This window comes from Desarmillaria tabescens, assembly GCF_030435595.1.
Source record: "Desarmillaria tabescens strain CCBAS 213 chromosome Unknown EV420scaffold_7, whole genome shotgun sequence".
Classification (NCBI taxonomy): Eukaryota; Fungi; Basidiomycota; class Agaricomycetes; order Agaricales; family Physalacriaceae; genus Desarmillaria; species Desarmillaria tabescens.
The window spans coordinates 183,920-204,253 of NW_026848306.1; the positions used below are offsets into that span (position 1 = coordinate 183,920).

A 20,334-nucleotide genomic window follows, 5' to 3' on the forward strand; every position below is an offset into this window, starting at 1 on the left:
ACATTGAAACACCTCATACTTACCTTGATGGCACAAGCCCCTTCACGTAACCGGGTTTGTGGGCCGTGGAGATCCTTCATAGCACGGCGACCTTGTCCCCAGAGGGTGTCTGCGGCTTGTATAGGCTCAGGCTTATGCACCGTCTAAATATTTTCCTGTCCCACTTTGGCCACTCTGGCTGGGTGGGCCTCCTTTTTCTTTGCTGTTGACTGGCGAATACTTCCGTTTGGTAGTTTTCGAGTTGCAGCAAACAAATTTGGAAGATGCCAGGAATTTCTGTTCCACACTTTATTTTCTCACAAATTACATGTGTGTTTTGCTCGTCGATCATTCTGGGTTGTGTAATGCGCTTGGAGTGCTATGTATACTTGAAGAATAATCGAATGAGCTATCGCAGAAACCCTTCATGTGGACTAGATGATAACTGTAGACTTTAACTAGAGCCTCAAAGTAATTTTCTCGAGTCTCTTACGGTACGGTTCATTGAGGAAGTAATAGGATCGAGGTTAAGAGGAGAGTGACAGGCGCATTGTCAAATGAAAGAAAGAGCGGTCAGGAAAACGCTGGTCATGGGCCTTTTCAAATAACGAAACTCACTATCACTCTCATTTTATCTCAGACGGGTCGAAGATTCTTCACTCAGAACTTGGGGAGCCTTGGGGGTAGATGAATACCCGAGGATGAAAGCTACGTATATTCATTTCTGGAGCAAGTGGGAAGGGCAAAGCCGAGCCGCACATCACAAGAGTGACATTTGGAGGTTACAGATCCGTAACGACCTGGATAACTGGCAACAAGTAGTACAGGGACAACCATCGCAGAAAAAGAGGGACCTCCTAGGATGTAGTAGAGGCGACCTGATCCTGTGCAGGGCGGACCCAACTGTCTTAACCTACAAGAAATGGCCGCTGAGGAGGTTGGCCACAACTAACGAAGATGAAAAATCTTCAATGGTTCTGGGGGGGCCGCTCTCGATAGAACGAGCGTTATTCCGATTAGCTAGCAAAAACGGAAGAAAAACTTGCAATTACTTACTGTCCGGTGCAACGATTATGTTGAGCTTGTGCAGGAAGAAATAAAATAAATAATTGAATTGATATTCTGCAGCGGAAAAGTCAATACATTCACACGCCTCCTTGCCTTTACTCCTTCATCACTGTCCCGACGCTCTTGATGGTTGCGCAACCAGAAGAGGTGACAACGGTCAACGGAACGACGACGATTAATGGGAAGCCTATAAAATCCAAAAACCAGCTTCGTCGGCTGAAGCAAAAGCAGAAAAAGACAGCTACAGCGACCAATGTACGTCACCTGACTGCAACTCAAAACCGAAGCTGATGTATCTACAGGAGCAACAGAACGGCAACGAAACGGATAAAAAGGAGGAGGAACCAAAGAATGTGGTAGCCAATGTTGAGTACGTACCTGAGCCGTTGGACGATACTGCCCTCGAAGCATTCTCCGACGTCTTTGCGCGTTTCCAGCTACCACCTGAGGAATCATCAGTGCGTCGTGTCCATCTAGCTACATTTGTGTTTCTCATATCGTATTGTTGAACAGAAAAAGGATCCTGAAAACACCAAGGGAGAAATGATCTATTCCGACGACGACATGCCTTCCGAAGGTGACTCGGACGCGGAACAGAAACCGTTGTCGAAGAAGAAGCAGCGAAAGATGGCGCGTTTGACGGTAGCGGAACTCAAGCAACTGGTGAAGAAGCCTGAAGTTGTTGAATGGACCGACGTTACAGCTGCCGACCCACGATTGCTCCTCCATCTCAAAAGTTACCGGAACACCATTCCAATCCCGATACACTGGAGCGCCAAACGAGACTATCTTCAGGGAAAGCGCGGTATCGAAAAGCCACCATTCCAGCTCCCTTCCTACATCGCGGACACAGGTATCGCTACCATGCGAGACGCCGTCAAGGAGAAGGAAGCCAACATGTCATTAAAAGCCAAAACTCGAGAGCGGGTCCAGCCGAAGATGGGTAAAGTGGACATTGATTATCAGAAACTGCACGATGCTTTTTTCAAGTTTCAGACGAAGCCGTTGGTTACTGGTTTCGGCGAAATGTAGGTGTTCGTTACGCTAGACTCGGGCGGCGTTGATGATTTCACGTTCTTCTTAGGTATTACGAAGGCAAGGAATTCGAGACGTCGTTGAAGGAGAAGCGGCCGGGAGATTTGTCGCCTGAATTGGTTGAAGCTCTCTCGATTCCTCCGCTTGCTCCGCCACCATGGCTCATTAGCATGCAAAGGTTCGGGCCTCCGCCTAGTTACCCTACGTTGCGCATACCGGGTCTCAATGCACCTATACCTGAAGGGTAAGGTGTTGCCGCATCTCTTGGGCCATTTCTGATCTTTCCTTCTCAGGGCACAATGGGGTTTCCACCCTGGTGGGTGGGGGAAGCCTCCACTCGATGAATACAACCGTCCCTTGTACGGTGATGTTTTCGGCGTGCTTCCCAAGATATCGGATACCAGTGTAAGTCCTCCACTTTCTACTTGCATTATAACAACTGGAACTACTTCTGTAGGGCGAGCCCATCGACAAGGACCCTTGGGGTGAGCTTGAACCTGAGGAAGGTAAGCGACTTCGAGCTATATACATCGCTGCTCATTCATAACCGTACATCTACAGAGGAAGAATCCGAAGAGAGCGAAGACGAATCCGAGGAAGAGGAAGCAGAGCCCGCGCCTATGGATGGTCTTCAGACACCATCAGGTACAGAAACGCCCTCGGGAATGGCCAGTGTCGTGTCTACGATTGCTGGTGGTCTGGAAACACCAGACTTCCTCGAGCTCCGCAAGAACTCTGGAAGAACGGTGTCGGAAGCTATGGAATCTGGACCAAGATCTTTGTACCAAGTCGTTCCAGAGAAGCAGACTTCTGTCCGTGGGTTGATGGGAAGTGAGCGTGGTTACGATGTCAGCGCTGTCGCCAGCGCGCCTATACCTGTCCTAGGTGACGAACGCGGAACAAAGGTACGAGCATCTTGTTCCTTTCAAGTGTATGCTGATTAATGTCATGTACTTCTAGCGCAAGGCAAACGGAGTTGACGTCTCCATCGATGCGGGCGATCTGGAGAACATGTCAGAGGAGGAACTGAGGAGGAAATATGATGCTCATTCACGCGGAAACGCCGGTGTTCCTGGTGCTGGAAGAGAAGATTTCTCGGACATGGTTGCCAAGGAGATGGCGAAGAAAAAGCAGAAGATGGAACGCGACCGTGACCGTGACCGGGACCGGGACCGGGACCGTGATCGTGATAGGGATGGAAGAAAGGGCAAGGAGTACAAGTTTTAATATGATTTCTGTTCTGGTCCGTCTTTTTATTCCCGTGTAATTTCTTCTGTATACAAACGACTTGCTTTCATGCTTTCTCGTCGGTTTTTATTTTGTTGGAAGGGCCGAAGTAGTAATTACCCTGATCAACGCCTCCGGTCCTGTTCATTGTTCGCCACTTACCATGGCTTTGGCGATGCAAAGACATTGGCAAAAAAAGACGGGTGATTGCGGACAATAAGAGGAAGGGTGGCTGGGACGGATCGTGGAGCAAATGTGCTTCTCGTTGTTTGTATGTTGAGTGAATGAGGACTGACTCTGTTCTATTCTTTCTTTGTGTGAAAAATTATGATCGCTTCTCCGGTGACACGCGGGACTGGAATTCACAGAGTGACTGGGACCTAAAAAGGACCGACTGGCGTGTACTAAATGTGGACGCAGTTCGAATAATGTAAGTACCTCGACGACTTCTTTTGGCATCGCATATTTGACTTGAATTCTAGAATGTAAACAATGAGCTCAAGCAACATTGCCAAAGTCAGGGTTCTGATTTCATTGAACATAGCGTCGGAGTCGCGGCAGAAGGCTGCAATATCTGGACAATGAAATTGAGTATCCGCCCGCGTTCAATGGTGGCATAAACCACTGGCCAGGAGCATATATAAGGGACCGACTTTACTCGCTGATATCTCCATCATCCTTTCACTTGTCTGTGACATCGAAGGCCTGGTTGTCTTCCCACTGCTCGTTACCACTGATTTCACTATCCTTTTTTCTTCAATTTTCACATCATTTTCACCATGTCCTACAACCCCTACAATCCCGGCCGTGTCTACGAAGGCGGCTACTCCACCCCTTCTCAGAGTAACCCGAATCAGGGGCCTCCGGTCTTCAATCTCAATTGGTACAAAACCTCACCTGAGAACCGGCCCCACGTGAGCAATCTTGCTTCTTGATTCTACGGTGGGAAATGAACTTTTTTTGTAGGAAGAGTTGTTCAGTGGGCCCGATCGTCACCCTCGTTCGCGGGTCAGGCCCGAAGCGTCAGGATCGAACTACCACGCCAGTCGGGCTAGTTCGAGTCAGGCGCCTCCTCGCCCTGTTACTCCCCCGCCTAGCTCGGTGCCTTACTACGGCGTAAGTTATCGTCCTGACCTGTGGTTTATGTTTGTTTTACTCATGACGTTCTCTTACTAGCCTCCTGGACCGCAAACGCCCCCGAGAAAATATTCCATCGAGCATTACAAAACTATTATGCCACCCAAGTGGAAAGTTTCACCGGGAAAAAGGGAGGCGCGAGTTGTAAGTCTTACCATGGTGTGGTTCCGTTGCCTCGTCTGATGATTGCGATAGACGCCGGACAAGCCTGTCCAGCTGGTGGCGTATGTTAGCCACCGAAACTCGTTAGTGCCAACCGACGAGAATGGCAAGCCCCTTCCACCCAAACTGTTCATTTTCAACCCCGGTCGTCAGGTCAGTGCATTTGTGGGCGCACCTTGTTGACAAAGAGTGTTGACTATCTCTGCACAGATCAATCCCCAAACCCCTTGTGACGACCAGTGTGCTCACTTCCAGTTTATGCATCAAGGCGACTTTGTAGGTCACATACCATAATCTTCTGCCCATAGCGATTCACCTTGCCTATTTTTTGTAGAAGGTGAAAAAGGCGGAGAAGGTCGTGGTGGTCCAACAACCAGGGCCGATTCCCACTAAATCTGCGACCTTTATTTCCTTCGTCAGTCGCGGCGTTGTAGTTGATTTCCCTGGCCAAAACCCACGAGGCTGCGGGGTTCTTCTTCGCGATGTGTTGGATCCTCCTGAGGGTTTCTCTGTCGTTGACGACAGCAAGATCGTCAACCCTTTCGGTGCTGAAGCGCTTCTGTTGAACATTAACGTACGTACCCAGAGTTTCTGATCATCGCATGGACTAATCTCTATGATTGTGTAGGTCAATGGTTATCCGATAATGATGGAAACTATCAACATGCAGTGTCAACATGGATGCGTCACTCGGTACGGGATCCTGAAGGCAGTCGCTCAGCTGTACCACCGCATCATGCACATGTCGTTCGTCCCTACTGGGGAGCCGCTGTGGCGGAACAAAGCGCTGCCCAAGAAGATAAGGTTTGAAAACATCCGTCTGGTGTCCCTTTACACCTTTGATCGCGCAATCTGGAACGCGGAGTATATCTTCGTTTCCCCGAAAAAGCCCAAGAGAGCGGATTAGTTTTGTAGTAGGCCGTCTACGGCGAAGAGGTTTTTGTCGCTCACTTCATTGCTTGTTTCCTCAATGTGCTGGACTTTATCCTGCCTTTCTTCATGTCTTTATTCAGACCTGTAATCTGGCTTTGATTCTAGAATGGAAACACTACTTGATGCCACAATGGGATTTTTGATACGCTAACCATAAGGATTATGCCAATAACATCGATAAGTGTGAAATCGTTCAGCGGAACATCCATGTCATAAAGGCTCAGAGCAGAAGCATAGTACAGCTTTGATGCTGAGTCCGGTACGGTATGTCGGTAGCGGCGCAAGCGCCAGGTCCCCGATTCTTTCGGATTCCAATAATATAAACGATGTTAGCAGTAAACGTGTTTCTGAAGCCAAAAGACTACAGTTACGCAAGCGAGAGCGGACGCCGACGACAGTGAAAAGCCGAAACTGAGCGTGCTGACAACATCAGTCCCAGAAAGTATGCGGCTCGGACTCACCGTGAGAGAATTGGTGAGACAGCCCCACATTATATCTTATCAGTGGAGTATTTTCGTTCACGAGCCCGCCTATGACGCGTATTTTGCGTAAAAGTTATGACAGATTTAGCCCCTAATTTGACGAGTTGGCAGGAGGATGGTCGTTATCCATCTATGTAGGGCCCTCTGTCGTTTCCTCCTTATCTCGGAAAGAATCGGGGAGACCGGTCCGGGTCGGCGAGTTCCAGCTGCCGCCTTTGGGACTCGCTACCTCTTCCTCCTTTGACTGTCGTCTCACTGGTTCGTCCGAATCGTTCTCTTGCATTTACTCTCCTGGCTCTTTTATCCTGATCTTCGCCACGATGATAGGCTATGACGCGTCAATTTACGGGACTTGCTCTCCCCAATTGGCCATTGCCAAATAATCATGCTAGCAGCTGGCTACCCTTCGGACGCTTCATCGATATTTCTTCATCTGAACAACACAAATCTATGGTTCGATATTGGATACGGCGCGTTGTGCTTCTACCTAAATCTATCTTCAGAATAGATGAACAAAAGGGCATGGAATTCGACTTTGTCTGCATATATTGTACACCGGTGCGCTATATGCTCTTCCAACACTTACAGACCAACCCTAACGCCTCCCTCAGCACTCCTCCAAATGGCATCGATGATGCTCTTGATCTTAACCGCATGCTGCAAGTCGGGATAGTTTCCCGCGCCTTCGCCCTTCAAATATTCCTCCCAGGCCCTACCCTCATTCGTCTTACCATCATACTCAACTTTCACCTCATCACCATTCACCCAAAGCTGCGTTGGTTCGCACATCTCTACAAAAGCTGCCAAGGGATTGTCGCTCTCAATCCTGATACTTCCTTTCGTCCCGTCGATAACCCATAAAAGCGGAGTCGCCGCTTTCACATTGGCAGGTTGCTCCATCCCCGCACGCCAGTGCAAGCTCATCACAGCACCACTCTTTAGCGTGCCAGATACGGCTACCTGCGACGGACCGTCAGCGGAGACAACATCAGTGGGCGTGCCATCCAGATCGACTACTTGGGATGAGGCGTACTGAACGACTGCGGTCGCGGATACGGTATCAATCGGTCCAAGAATATACGTGAATGCCTCGAGAAAATGGCCTCCAGGGATATCAAGAAGTGTTGCGCCGTTATCCTTCTTCAACAAGTATTCGCCTCCTTTAAACACCGTTGGTCCCCATGGCGCATGCGGACCGGACATTCGTGATGTCTACCATCAATGAGAAAGACGCTATACGAGATTGCCAACGTCTACACACCATGCTCGTGGACAAAACGCCTCCAATTTCTCCCGCTGCGACCAACTTCTTCACCTTGCGAAACAACGCACTCTGCCTTGCTTGAAGCCCAACGATCGTCCGGATCCCCTTCTCCTTTGCTAGGTCAGCAAGAAGCTTCGTCTCCTTCAATCCTCTCCCAGCCGGCCACTCGATGAAGACATCCTTCCCAGCCTTAATGGCCTTTATGGCGTTCTCTACATGATTGGGCGTCTTCACTGACACGGCGATCAAATCAAGGTTGGGATCTGCAGCGATAGACTCAGGAGTATGATAGCCCTTCACCGCGGTTTCGGCAGTGGAATACTTCGCTGCACTTGCCTCGGCAGACGTGGGGTTCGTGGTGGATATGGCAAGAAGCTTGTAATGCGACGAGAGAGGCGAAGCAAGAAGGGGAGGTACAAGATTCGTAGATGCCCATCCTTTGGCGGATAGGCCGATAACTCCCAAGCGAATCGGTTCTGTCATGGTGGTCGAGAAAAGAGAAGAGTAATCCCTCGTCTTTATGTTCTCATCTCTAAGGAAGTCATCGCGGAGATTTCGGTCCGTATTAGCGATCTCTTTGATATCCCGAGATTGACGGCATCATTTTTTCATTTTTTCTGACACATCTGTTTTAGTCTCGGCCGGTATTGTATCGACAATCATGAAGACTACGCCGCGGTGGCGCTCGCCTCGAGGACTGCCGGAAAAAATAGAGAGGGTTAGAGTTGCGGATTATGAGTCGATTATGGAGCCATAATCGACGATATAATCGGCATAACCGACTCGCGCCGCGGTTTCTCTGCTGTATGTTATCCGTATTTTTGCTATTTCCTATCATACGGTAACACAATTTTTGTTGAATAGGCCTGGCTGTTCTGAACGCGCGTGAAAGTTTAATTAGAACTGTTGAATCGGCCCGTAGCCATTCAGATATATGCTGGAGAATCTAGAATCTAGTTTTTTTTTTTTGGATTGTGATACAGTACGTTGTTACTGTGGCTTTGCGGCACAATGGTATCTTATTCTGACTACACCAGAGCCATGCAAATTCGCAATGCGAAGAGGCGCGCGCTGATATCGCGAAATTATGCGCCAAGATACTCTACTGGCCGTGTCAAGATCAGTAAATCGCCCTTGTATGCCTAGATAACTATGGTACGGTACCGCTATCCTGGCTCTGACGATCCTTTGAAGTCCTACCGACGGTTGCAGTGACGCAGACTTCTCTTCTCCTACGCAGCAGTGTCATCCACTACATTCTGTCACTTGATTCCTAAACATCTGAACAACTGTATGGTCCATCGTTCTCCGCACGCGTGCTTCCAGCAAGTATATGTTCCAACTCTTGGTTCAGTGCCATCAATCGATGTAGCCATGAGGCACCGCCAAACCTTATGCCTTAAGTCTAAGAGGCATGAAATGCCAGTTAACGACTCGGAGCAGGTCTCCATGAAAACTTAACGATTATCATCTCAGAGGAGTCGCCTTGAACTAGTGTAGCGCACCCTGAAGTCTTCTTGGGTCATCGAATAGTGCGTTGGCGCCCCAAGAAAACCACCTCAATCAAATTTACTTGTCGTACGGTGCTGTCTTCACCAAGAACTACTGCTATACATCATTTATGAGCATTTTCTACTGATACCAGCTCGCGTACTCGAACGCAATCATTGGCCTGTTTCATTCTTGCCAGTTACGACCCTGAGCATAAATTTCGGTGAGCGTCGTCACTTACCTTTGGTGTCAACGTACTAATAAGCTGTAGTGAGCAAACACAATGAGAGTCTCTTGGCGCAGGCCAAAGACTTAACTCAGTTTCTCGCTGGCGTGGCCGCGTCAGACCATGTCTTTTGCCCGGCCGTACATACTTATTCGCACGGTACCGTCCACGCACCCTTTGCATAAACGTTCGCGAGCGGGCTACCCCTATGCGTCGCTTCCAGACTTAGCTGCAGCTTAATAACGCATTTCTCATATATCCCGGCCAACATCGTGACCTAGGAAAGAATTGCTGATTTTACCTGGATCTATATTCCGAGACACTCGGGAATTCACTTGGCCCCTAATTTCGAGGATTACTATGCGATTACGGATTATTTGTTATTGACTCTCGTCTACCGTTATATAAGGCCCAAAAATTGTGGAACTCAATCCAACACACCTTTCCCAGACATGTCTTTCTTTGATATCCCCCCTGCGCCTCCCACCAAGTTAGGCTACTACCGCCTCTTGTCCCCTCTGGCGGGTATTCGCGTTTCGCCCATCCAGCTGGGTGCGATGAGCATCGGTGACAAATGGGACAAGCTCGGGTTTGGAAGCATGAACAAGGAATCAAGCTTCAAGCTCCTCGACGCGTATTTTGATATGGGTGGTAACGTCATCGACACCGCCAATAGCTAGTGAGCAACTTTCTTCATCTCCCCTTGGCCGACGAGCTAACTCCTCATAGCCAGGACGAATCTTCTGAAGAGTTCATTGGAGAATGGGTCGAGAAGCGGGGTGTTCGTGACCAGGTGGTCCTTGCTACAAAGGTGCGGGCTACCGAAACACGCGACTTGTTCTGTGTGCTCACGATGTTGCAGTACACAATGAACTTCAAGCGTGGCAACGATAGCATCCAGCAAAAGGTCAATTACACCGGCAATGGGAATAAATCTCTCCATCTCTCCGTCAAGAGCAGTCTTAAAAAGTTGCGCACGGATTATATCGACATTCTTTACGTGCACTGGTGGGATTATGAGACCTCTATCGAAGAGGTGATGAACAGCCTGCATAACCTTGTTGTCGAGGGGAAGGTTCTCTATCTCGTATGTTTATCTCCTTGGTCTGTGTCCTTGTCGTTGCTGAGATCTCGTAGGGCATATCTGATTCGCCTGCATGGGTCGTATCCCGCGCGAATATGTACGCCCAGGTCCATGGAAAGACACCTTTTGCGATCTATCAAGGACACTGGAATCTTTTGGACCGCTCTTTCGAGCGGGAGATCATTCCCATGGCGCGTACTCTTGGTATGTGGAACGACTCATTGGATATCCTTATGCTGATAACGAGCTTCTATAGGTTTGGCGCTGGCCCCATGGGACGTCATGGCCGCAGGCAAGTTCCGCACGGACGCCGAAGAGGAAGAGAGAAAGCAGTCTGGAGAGAAAGGGCGCGCTATTGCCGGACTCGGGGGCTGGGAGAGGAACGAGAACGAGAAGAAAATCTCAAAGGCGCTGGAGAAGGTTGCTGGCGAGGTCGGGGCGAAGAATATTCGATCTGGTGAGCCTTTTCTTCAAGTTGTTGTATGTGCTTTGCTGATGGTGATGTTAGTGGCCCTGGCCTACGTGATGCAGAAAACGCCGTATGTGTTTCCCCTCATCGGAGGTAGAAAGGTGGAACACTTGGTGTCGAATTTAGAAGCGCTCGATATCACGCTGTCAAAGGAGCAGATTGAGTATTTGGAGAGTATTCTGCCCTTTGACCCTGGTTTCCCGAATGCGATGATTGTAAGTCGTCGATGATCTCACTGAAGCAATGACTAACCGGTTATCTAGGGTGACGGGTCAAGCTATAATATGTTCTTGGCGACGACAGCGCATATGTCGAAGCAGCCCAGGGTTGAACCAATTAGACCATGATCCCGTTTCATGTCGTACTAGAAAGTCGCCAATACGAGCGTCATTGCACCAATTTAAATGAAGAAAATACTGTTCTTTGCAAGCGCCAATCAGATCCTGTCAGGGTCGCGTGGAATGAGGCTCAGGAAATGACTATGATGTGACCCTGTCCCCACTAGTATCCGTGAGTCTGGCAAAGCAACGGGTACTAGAGACTTTCCAGTAGTGTGCACTGCAGTGATCATCGTTGATGACGTATCTATAATGAGCTTCGATGATCATGCGCGGATCTCCCGACAAGCGCCCTCCTTCATTCCAATCTTTTATCTCTCTTTTCCTTCCTTCTCTCATCATCTCTTGTATCGGGCAAGTTACTTACCTTTGCATTGTGCCTCTTGGGGAGGCTATGCACTACTGTCCGCTATTGCGTGATGCCCACCAAATGGACAAGTCAAAGTAACCATTACACTGGAGATATTATCCGAGCCCTTGCCAGCCCATTACGGTTACCATCATCATGTATGCGTCATGTCTTTAGTATGTGCGATCTGGGCGTCACTGAAGATGAATTTGATATCAGCAACGCTTTGCGATGTTGAGAAAAGGAAACTGGGCAGAGTACGCTGTTTAAAGAATTCACACGAGCCAACACGACTCAACACACGTTAAAAAGGGAGGGGGCCGGTTTTCGAAGGAAGTCATGGATGATTAGGGGAGAGGGGCTGTTGTCTGTAGACTGTGGGTGTTGTGGAATGGGTTACCAGAAAACTGGAAAACTGGATTGATTGGCCATCTCCGCTGATACAGCTCAGGTAAATAGAAGTAAACTACTCCTACCGACCTCGATGGCTCGTTGTGAGAAGTAATGACAGTCGTAGCAACATTATCTACTAGTGCATGAGTCCGAAATGACAGCGAATATGCACATTCCCTCTGAATCCTTCCGACTACCGTAATCCTGATCGTCGCAGACCAGCTGCGCCTCGCTGACATCAGCTGCAGATGATGTCGACCCGGGATAACGAAGGGTCAAGAAATATGGCTGTCACGCTGCAATGGCTTTACAGAGTGATGAATGCCAATGGAGGTTGCAAGGATACATGAAACGAGAGGAAATGAACTGGGGGAGGTCCGAGCAGATCATGGCAGAGAGGGCCCGGCCCGGGGAGGGATGATGTGGATGGAAGGGAGCCACCCAGGGAAATCAGAGGACCAGTGCTCTTATTTCCCTGTGTGGCCAACATACAGGGTCTGTATTACAACTAGAGCTTGATGGTTTTGATTTTGGCACCACTGACTGGGTCGATCTGAGACATTGACAAGTAGGGTCAGTTTAATCAAAACCTTTTCGCTATACCAGAATCCACGTTTAACGTTCATCCGTTCAAACGTTCATCATTGAACGTGGATGTTAGACTCTTTAAAAATGTATGTGATCCATCGATCTATCAACGAACCCTTCAATTGTCGTTAACCGGAATGAAACTTGATGACACCAGATTGTGATGGGATACTGTGGCTGTCAGTCAGTACTGGTGTAGCCGCAATTGACTTGCTTCTTTCAGAGGCAGTTAAAGGATGGAGCACAGATCTAAACAGCGCTGACGGGTTGTGATTCTTTCAGTTGATGACCGTTCAGGCTATACAGATGCGATCTGGGACGGTGGCAACCAGACAGTATTTTTTTCAAAGCAGATCATTAAATCCTTTGCATCCATAACATTGGTTCGCGCGCGCTGATGTACCTATATCTTGAAAATTTGTGAGCATGCATGTTTACTCGCCTTCCGGCAAGGACTTACTGTAATGTATAAGCCTGTATAATTTATCGACATCTCCTTGTTATATTTCCATATAATAGCTCACCTCTTTGTTGCCCACCTGGTCTTGCTAAATCCAACGGTTCCAATACGACGTTTAAGAGCAAAAAAAATGAAAGAGTACAAAGGTGCACATACTTCATCACACTCAAATTTCCTGCGGTCATTTCGGCTCAACTGTCGGTCTAGGACGACAGGGATCAAGCACTAGTGCACATTTTGCCAGCAAAGCAGGGATATGAAACAACTGATGTATATCATCTGAGTCAAATCGTTTCGGGTGGCGGGTGACTGACAGAGAGTGTTTCCCTATCAATATCTGCTACTGGATAGGTTCGACAGTAGCAGAGATGGCACATAAAACGAATCTAAATTAAATTGAGCGATATTTCGAGCAGAGAAAATGAAAAACTGGAAAACTGGATTTATTGGCCACCTCTGCTGATACAGCTCAGGTAAATAAGCGCAAACTAATAATGAAAGTGCTGCGGAATCGCGACTCCGGCCCGAAGCTAGCCGAAAGAGGCGCTTCGTCAGGGCACGACCCTCAGCCGCAATCATCAAACTTGGCAGTGACATCTTTCCCTCTCACCATCGTCGGGCCATGTCCCAAGTGAAGCTGTGAGTCTGCTCGACGACGACGACGCCTTGAATCTTGCTCATTCCTACGTGTAGAACCCTTCGACAGCCTCCAAACGTCGAATTCGTCCATGGTCAGCCGCCATTCTCAGTGTTCGCCAGCATCGCGTCTCATTGTTTTCCTAGGATACCCCGGCATTCCTTCGGGAGGTACAGACAGGCCACAGGCTGCCGTAAAAGGCGTGGGTATCCTGCGAACTTTGCTACCGGAACTACCGCGTTGACAATGGGATTTAGGCTATCGAGGTCAGAGTCGGACCTCAGGGAGTCAAAGCAAAGTGGCTCCGCGTGGAGCTGCGCAAAGTCGAGCAGATTCCGATGACAGGAGAAAATACGTTTTTCGATTATGTTGGACCCAGTCCGGTCAACGTCTGGACAGCACCAGAGGAGTGGGAGGTATTGAAGTCGGTGCGTCGAACACATCCAATCTTATCGTTACGTTTCTTGCTTATTGGCACAATCTACTTGCAGTCGGACTTCCCATTCGATATTCGCATACCCGAGTCCATTCCGCCGACACTCACCTTAGAGGGGCGTGGTGAGCACCGGTTATACTGCGCTTCTAAGTGGGCATCACTGACCTCGTTGCACAAGTGGGTATCAAGTACGAACTCATTGCCAGCGTGTGTACGAAAGGTAAACGGTACGTGTGCTGTGTCATGGCTGTCCGCGTGTCTTTCTCAGCTTCCTATAGTGGCTTCTTACGCAAAAGAAAGTCAAACGTTGTGTCGACCCAAAACGAAATCGTCATCGACAAGCACGATCTGCACTCTACGTGGCCAGTGTACTGCCAGACTGATGTACGGCGAGTTGAGCTCGATGGTGTCTCTTTGACCGTCGAGCGTCATCAAACCTGCTATGGCCCTGGCGACCGTGTTGCTGTATTCGCCACGGTCAGGTCCGATAACCTTCAGACTGTGATACTTCGTGGCTTCGAGCTGTCTATTCGTGAATCGAGAACATTTCGCGCTGGAGCATTCACCGGGGGCCGAAAAACTACGCCAGTAACGCGAGTCGGCAACATCCTTGAAAACAAATTTGCTGTCAATATGACTCTTATGGGGGGAATGCAGCACAAGGCAGAACTATCATCTACCGTATCTCCGAGTCATACGACGACGACACTTAATTCTGCCAGGCATATTGATATCAATTATGTTTTGTGCGTCAAAGCTATCATGGGCACAGGACATCCTCTGGTGATGGATCTTCCCGTCATCATGTCTAACTGGCCGAGGTTTGTCCATTGCATCTTTTCGTTTCAATAGCTGATATACGGAGCGAAGAAATGTTTCGCAGGAAGCCATACGGTATGAGAAACCCATCAATGTCTATTCAATGCACCTAATTAATTCATAGACGTATCGGACCCGCACCCGGTCTGTCCCTCTTGGCTCCGCACTCTGTTGTCACTTCTGTAGAACCATCACCTGCGGCGCGCCATCAACCCATTCAATCGCAGAGCTATAGTGGCCGACCTTCTCAGCCGGACACAGTGGCCGTCAAATCACCTGTAGCAAGTACTTTTGCTTCACCAGCCCAGCCTCGAACGAATGGACATGCGAATGTGAAGACGGATGAGTTTGGCTATGGTGTTGGCTACGGACACAAATCCACGCCCTCAAAGTCCAATAGCATTGAGGGTGAGCAAAAGGAAAGGGAAACGGGAGCACGACGGCCCTCGTCTTCAGGCACGAGTGTGAGTGCAAGATTAACTATCACCAATGCTTTACCCTCGGAGATACCGGAGGCTCCCCGTACTAATGGCCGGACACGTTCTGGTAGCGGGCGTGCCTGGCCTACCGCCGAGGACGAGAAACAGATGTATCATCGTGCCAAAGCTAGAGTTGAACAGGTCCAAGGGAGCGTTGCTAGAACGCCTTCGCCGGTGAGTATAATATGCCCGGTTTCCTTCTTTGTGTATCTAACAATCATAAATAGACACCTACTACTTCGCGTCTCAGTCCACCGCCTATTGCCCACCCTCAACCGCGATCAGCGGTGAAACATGGTCAGTGGCCTACTGCAGAAGAGGAGAAGTTCCTCGCTGCCCAGGCTGCTGTACAGAGAACTCAGGGTATTGAAATCATCGTTCCAGCTAGTGATGCTACTCGTCCAACCCGAAACCCATCAATATCGAAATCGCTACCGAACGGTGCCGGCTCGACTACGAGCCCGCGCGAAAAGAAGTCCGCTTCCGGCAGCAAAGTTATTCAGTACCCTTCCGCAGCTGACGAGAAAGCGGCACTGAAGCGATACAATGAAGCTAAACAGGCTGTAGATCGTACGCAAAACGTTGGCCTGCTTAACGGTGTCGGGCCAGGACCGGTTGCCTATGACTCGCTCTATCCTTCCTCTTCGAAACATTCACCTCCTACACATGACGAACCACCTCCGTTTGAGGCAGCCGCAGGCTCCTCCTCTTCAGGGTTCGAGTCAGCTTTGCAAGAGAAAGCTCGCATGCGTCGTGCGATGGAAGCGTCTCAATCGCACAGTCCGCCTCCACCCTCGATAGATGAAGCACCAGCGTATGGATCCCCGCCTCCCTTCGCTTCGGGTGCTCCCTCGGCTGCGGCAGCTCTGTATGCGTCAGGTCTCTCAGAGAAAGAGATCCTGCGCCGGAAATTTGAAGCTCAGGACGCAGAAGCCATGGCCAGCGGGAGCGGGAGCGGACGACCTCCCGTCACGCCACCTCGCTCGATGTCCTCAATGACACGGCGCTCCTCCTCAAGACCGACACCAACGCCTCCATCTTCGAGTTCGAGGGTCATGACAGCCGCCGAGGAAAAGGCGATGTTGAAAGCCAAGTACGCGACGGAGGATCAGGTCAACGGGAGTAATGGGAGTATCGCGTCGAGTTCCTCTTCGTCGGCGCCTGCTCCTGCCCCTCCCCCGCTGATGCCCCGGCCTCCGGCTGAGTACATCCAGGAAACGCAAGAGGAGGATGCACGTGTGTCCAAGATGGTCCACGAGGACGGGGCGCTGGCCCTGGATGATGATGATGATGCTCTTCCGCTGCCCAATGGGAATGGGAGTGCTGCCGAACCTCTGAAACCCTTCTTCGCTAACGTTCCTCCACCGCCGTTGCCCCCCAAACCGCTTTCTCCCCCGCCATCATGACTTGACATGTATGCAATCACTTTCTGTTATTTAAGTTCTCTTCTTAATTTCACTGCCTTTCATATCGTTTATCTACGCAACTGATCTTTCATACTATACCACCATTCTCTTTCGCTTATCAAGCTTCTTCGATCTTTTCATGTTCATCTCCAAAACTATATTGCCTACTATATTTATATTGTTACAACTTGATGATGCTGTCGCTGATTAGTACAAAGGGTGATTTAAGTATGTACAGATGATGTGTGAGTGTATAAGTATGCTATATGTCTCTCAATCAACTATGCGATACAGAAAGTTCATCGATTTCTCCTACCCCGTCTCGGTGCTGATGTTGTAGAAGGTTTCGGCGGTGCTGAGGGTGGCGGGTCCAGCTCTGCCACATCGGATTTTCGTTTTCTCCCTTTAGCTATTGTAGGTGCAGGTGCAGGGACATTCCCCTGTTCACCGCCACCACCGCCACCACCAGAATCCACGGGCGTCGCTGAAGGGTGACGCGGAGGGGGTGGCTGTGAGAGAATGAAAGGTGATCCATGGCGAAGACTGTTCACGGGTGACGCCGTACCATCGGACTGTCTCTCATCCAAAAGCGGATTAGCAGTGTCAGCCGGCGGAGGGGTAGCGTAATTGAGGAAGGAGCTGTAATCGATATCTGGCATCCCACTCGTGTCCATCTGCTGGTTGCCGGATGAAATTCCCAAGACGCTGCTAAGAGAATCGATATCGCCGTTGAGCGCCTCGACTGCTTGATCAATGTCCCCGATTTGCCGAAACTGCTTTTGTAAGGCACCAGGGCTCTGAGAGTCGAATGGTATGAGGCCGTCGCTGGGAGGTTTTGGCGGTGATTGTGGGGGAGCGTAGCTGCTGCCGGTGAGGGGGAGTCGTGAGGGGGATGATGGGTCTATATCGAATATGGGGAGGTGCGAGTAGTCATTCTGAGATGGGTCTGCGACGAGCGGGCCAAGCATCGAGGAAATCAGCTCCCAATCAGATGTGGACAGATTTTCCAGATTTATGCCGTTGAGGGAGGGGGTTGGTATTCGTCGATCAATTTCGGTTTGGGAGGAGAGCTGGGGATCCGGCGGTCCGATACTGTTGACGGTGTTCAGGTTGGGAGGTGGAGGGGGGTATTCGAGGTCTATTGCAGGAGTGGCAAAGGACGAGATTTCGGATATTAATGGCGAAACAGCCTCAGAGGTGGTCGTCGATGGTTGCACGGTAGAACTTGGTGTCTCCACGGTCGGGTATTTCGCTGCTGCCAGATAAGAAAATCAGAGAATATACACTAACACTATGGAGGAAAATTTTACAAGCTGGAGACTTCGCCATATCCTTGTCGTCTTCATCTTCCACCTCGACTATTCCAACCTTACTCCCCGCCGAGTCTCTACGCTTGTCCTCAATCATGAGACGTGAAGGTTGGAGCGGTACGATGCCATGTGGAGAGTCTCGTGGACGGTTCGAGTCCTTCTCTTTGCCGCTGGTGTTCGCCAGCTGAGTCAAAAGGTTAGCCAGGAACTTGACGATGCGATTGATGGTGTCCTGTTGCTGCTTATACCGATTCCGAGCTTGCAAAGCCTCCTCCCACAGCAGTTGATCTGAGCGCTTCAGTTCGCTCAAGTCCTGAGATATCGTCGTCTGGTGCCGTCGGATAGCGGCGATACCGTTGACAATAGCAGGAATATCGAGAGCTTGACCAGTAGGAAACGAAGGAGGTACAGAAGGGTCAGCCTGCTCGAATTCAATGGCCGCCTGATCTTTCGTCTGCTTCTTTCGCTCAATGAATATCAGCTGTTCCTCTTTCCCGCGCTGGAAATATGGATGTATGAACTGCGACTGGTCTGCTTCCGTTTCGCTTTTCAGTACGCCCTGCTGCAGGTGAGGCACCTTGTGAAATCCGTACATGTTCAGTTGGCGAACGAAGGAAGCAAATTTGTTGTGTTTGAACCACTGTGGGAGGTGCTCTCTAGCAAGTCTCTCATGGTCGTGAACTACAGCCACATATTCAGCCAGCTGGAGCGATTATATTCACGATGATACGCACCGAAGAACGACTCCCCGTCCTGAGACCACGAGATGACATCGTTCGTCTCTTCCTTGTCAACAATCCTGGGAACGGCAAGCGGCATTAGTTTCCGTAACAACACCGAAGACTAATATTCGACTCACATATACAATTTTTGCAGAAACATCGGAACTTTGGAATTGTAAGAGCGAAAGGTATTCGTGAGAGCGACTTGTTGGTTATTAGAAGACATGATAAGCATATAAGTAATAGAAACGAGAAAGAAATTTGAAGGCGATGGTGGCAGATGCGAAGGAAGAAACAAGCAACAACACCGATCGTAATATTTGCTTCCAAGGCTTCTGACAAGCAGATAAGATCAAAATGAGATCCTTCCCCGGCCGATTGGCGTGAGCACCCCAAATTAGGCAGCTCATATCGCCACTACTCGCAAATCCGTTTCAAATCCGTTTTGGATGGGTCGGAGACAGACGGAGACCCTCGAAAACTTGGGAGATTATTACCCCGTTACTGCTAGAAGTTGGGCCTCGTGTATGGGCTGGAAGTACAGGCGGCAGGCCAAATGAAAGTCATATGCACATATATAACATCCATTATTAGTCTATTAGTCTATCGACGTCGTCCTTGGCCTCCCACTGATCCCGAAATAAACGAGGTCGTCATTCAGTTTGAACAGAAATAATTAGGTTGAGCCAATAAGTATTGGAATTGCGGCCTCTTGGACTTGCCAGGTGACGCAGCAATGCTGTTATCGCAACTGTTCATGGCCCGAAGGAGACATCTACGACAAATCAACGTCAACGGTAACGTTTTTGACAGAAATGTTTCTGTTTAATTATGTATAAGACCGGCAAGGGAGTACTTTAATACGCTGGTCTTCGCTTGAAGCTTGAACTTAGATGCTAGGCTACTTCACTCCTCCAAAGCTGTGCCGCTTCGATTCGGTTGATACTTATACTACCCATCCTATGCAAGAATATCAAGCTCGATTCGATATCAGAATTCAGGAAGCTCTATGTAAAGCGGGGAGCAGTAAAGAACTGGATGGCATATAAACTGTAATCTTGTTTAAATTGTTTTACATGGAATCACATTGCATCGGCAAGAGATACTGGAACAGGTGTAACGAACAAGCACCACTACTAATCCACCGAACCTTGCCGGTCTCGTAACGACAGGGATCAAAGACGCTGCTGTTGACTCGTCGCAGATGAGCTACTCGGGCCGTGAATAATTGCACGTTCCTGCGCCTGGCCAATTCCAATTACAGGAACCCAGGAGGTAAACTGAGGTAAAGTACCATCAATAAACTAATGATGGACGGCCCAATAGAAGACTCCGTAAACTGAAGAAGCAAATAGGATGTTGAGTCTCAAACCATGAGAAGTTTTTCTGACAATGTTGCGTGGGTACAAAGTAAAAGCTTCTCAACCACCAACTCTCCAATATTGTTTGCTGCAACTCGAAAACTACCAAACGGTGGTATTCGCCAGTCAACAGCAAAGAAAAAGGAGGCCCACCCAGCCAGAGTGGCCAAAGTGGGACAGGAAAATATTTAGACGGTGCATAAGCCTGAGCCTACACAAGCCGCAGAGATCCTCTGGGGACAGGGTCGCCGTGCTATGAAGGACCTCTACGGCCCACAAACCCGGGTAGGTGAAGGGGCCTGTGCCATCAAGGTAAGTATGAGGTGCTTTGATGTTTGCGCTGGGCTTTTATAGGAAGCGCTGGCGCACGGACCAGGTGTATTTTTAGCGCTCGAAATTCCGAAGGGGGATAGCAATTTGTTGGGAGGGTACTTGCCTCTGCGAACGAGACTCCGTTATCGACTTTCTTATCATGATGC

At 49.4% G+C, this 20,334-nt stretch overlaps 6 protein-coding genes across 6 annotated transcripts; 4 read left to right on the forward strand and 2 right to left on the reverse strand.

Annotated features, from left to right (window-relative positions):
- Positions 1-1,038: 1,038 nt before the first annotated feature.
- Positions 1,039-3,741, forward strand: EV420DRAFT_1518487 (uncharacterized protein). Its single transcript, XM_060472068.1, has 9 exons — positions 1,039-1,302; positions 1,350-1,505; positions 1,561-2,075; positions 2,132-2,326; positions 2,376-2,487; positions 2,540-2,588; positions 2,644-2,987; positions 3,043-3,325; positions 3,412-3,741. Exons 1-8 carry the CDS (start codon positions 1,174-1,176, stop codon positions 3,307-3,309), a joined length of 1,767 nt encoding a protein of 588 aa, XP_060334805.1. The 5' UTR covers positions 1,039-1,173; the 3' UTR covers positions 3,310-3,325; positions 3,412-3,741.
- Positions 3,742-5,900, forward strand: EV420DRAFT_1518490 (uncharacterized protein). The gene is made up of 7 exons (XM_060472070.1): positions 3,742-4,223; positions 4,276-4,425; positions 4,486-4,590; positions 4,642-4,761; positions 4,819-4,884; positions 4,943-5,182; positions 5,237-5,900. Exons 1-7 carry the CDS (start codon positions 4,089-4,091, stop codon positions 5,513-5,515), a joined length of 1,095 nt encoding a protein of 364 aa, XP_060334806.1. The 5' UTR covers positions 3,742-4,088; the 3' UTR covers positions 5,516-5,900.
- A 705-nt stretch (positions 5,901-6,605) lies between these two features.
- On the reverse strand, positions 6,606-7,770 carry EV420DRAFT_1760792 (NAD-binding Rossmann fold oxidoreductase; the record flags this gene model as incomplete). The annotated part of the gene is made up of 2 exons (XM_060480638.1): positions 6,606-7,235; positions 7,285-7,770. 2 exons carry the CDS (start codon positions 7,768-7,770, stop codon positions 6,606-6,608), a joined length of 1,116 nt encoding a protein of 371 aa, XP_060334807.1.
- A 1,686-nt stretch (positions 7,771-9,456) lies between these two features.
- EV420DRAFT_1728220 (NADP-dependent oxidoreductase domain-containing protein) lies at positions 9,457-11,384 on the forward strand (the record flags this gene model as incomplete). Its single annotated transcript, XM_060479870.1, has 7 exons — positions 9,457-9,683; positions 9,734-9,815; positions 9,867-10,091; positions 10,142-10,283; positions 10,336-10,545; positions 10,597-10,772; positions 10,821-11,384. 7 exons carry the CDS (start codon positions 9,457-9,459, stop codon positions 10,902-10,904), a joined length of 1,146 nt encoding a protein of 381 aa, XP_060334808.1. The 3' UTR covers positions 10,905-11,384.
- Positions 11,385-13,307: 1,923 nt separating this feature from the next.
- On the forward strand, positions 13,308-16,462 carry EV420DRAFT_1638435 (uncharacterized protein; the record flags this gene model as incomplete). The annotated part of the gene is made up of 10 exons (XM_060476827.1): positions 13,308-13,324; positions 13,379-13,416; positions 13,469-13,524; positions 13,580-13,750; positions 13,814-13,880; positions 13,937-13,985; positions 14,037-14,579; positions 14,629-14,652; positions 14,702-15,230; positions 15,284-16,462. The coding sequence occupies 10 exons, from the start codon at positions 13,308-13,310 to the stop codon at positions 16,460-16,462; spliced, it is 2,673 nt and encodes an 890-aa protein (XP_060334809.1).
- Positions 16,463-17,653: 1,191 nt separating this feature from the next.
- Positions 17,654-18,720, reverse strand: EV420DRAFT_1264352 (HSF-type DNA-binding-domain-containing protein; the record flags this gene model as incomplete). Its single annotated transcript, XM_060467220.1, has 3 exons — positions 17,654-18,453; positions 18,507-18,571; positions 18,632-18,720. The coding sequence occupies 3 exons, from the start codon at positions 18,718-18,720 to the stop codon at positions 17,654-17,656; spliced, it is 954 nt and encodes a 317-aa protein (XP_060334810.1).
- Positions 18,721-20,334: the final 1,614 nt, after the last annotated feature.

Coding starts and splice junctions, on each gene's coding strand:
- EV420DRAFT_1518487 (XM_060472068.1), top strand. CDS start 1,174: ATGGTTGCGCAACCAGAAGAGGTGACAACGGTCAACGGAACGACGACG. Junction 1,506..1,560: donor TACCACCTGAGGAATCATCA/GTGCGTCGTGTC, acceptor ATTGTTGAACAG/AAAAAGGATCCTGAAAACAC. Junction 2,589..2,643: donor TGAGCTTGAACCTGAGGAAG/GTAAGCGACTTC, acceptor GTACATCTACAG/AGGAAGAATCCGAAGAGAGC.
- EV420DRAFT_1518490 (XM_060472070.1), top strand. CDS start 4,089: ATGTCCTACAACCCCTACAATCCCGGCCGTGTCTACGAAGGCGGCTAC. Junction 4,224..4,275: donor CACCTGAGAACCGGCCCCAC/GTGAGCAATCTT, acceptor CTTTTTTTGTAG/GAAGAGTTGTTCAGTGGGCC. Junction 4,762..4,818: donor TTTTCAACCCCGGTCGTCAG/GTCAGTGCATTT, acceptor ATCTCTGCACAG/ATCAATCCCCAAACCCCTTG.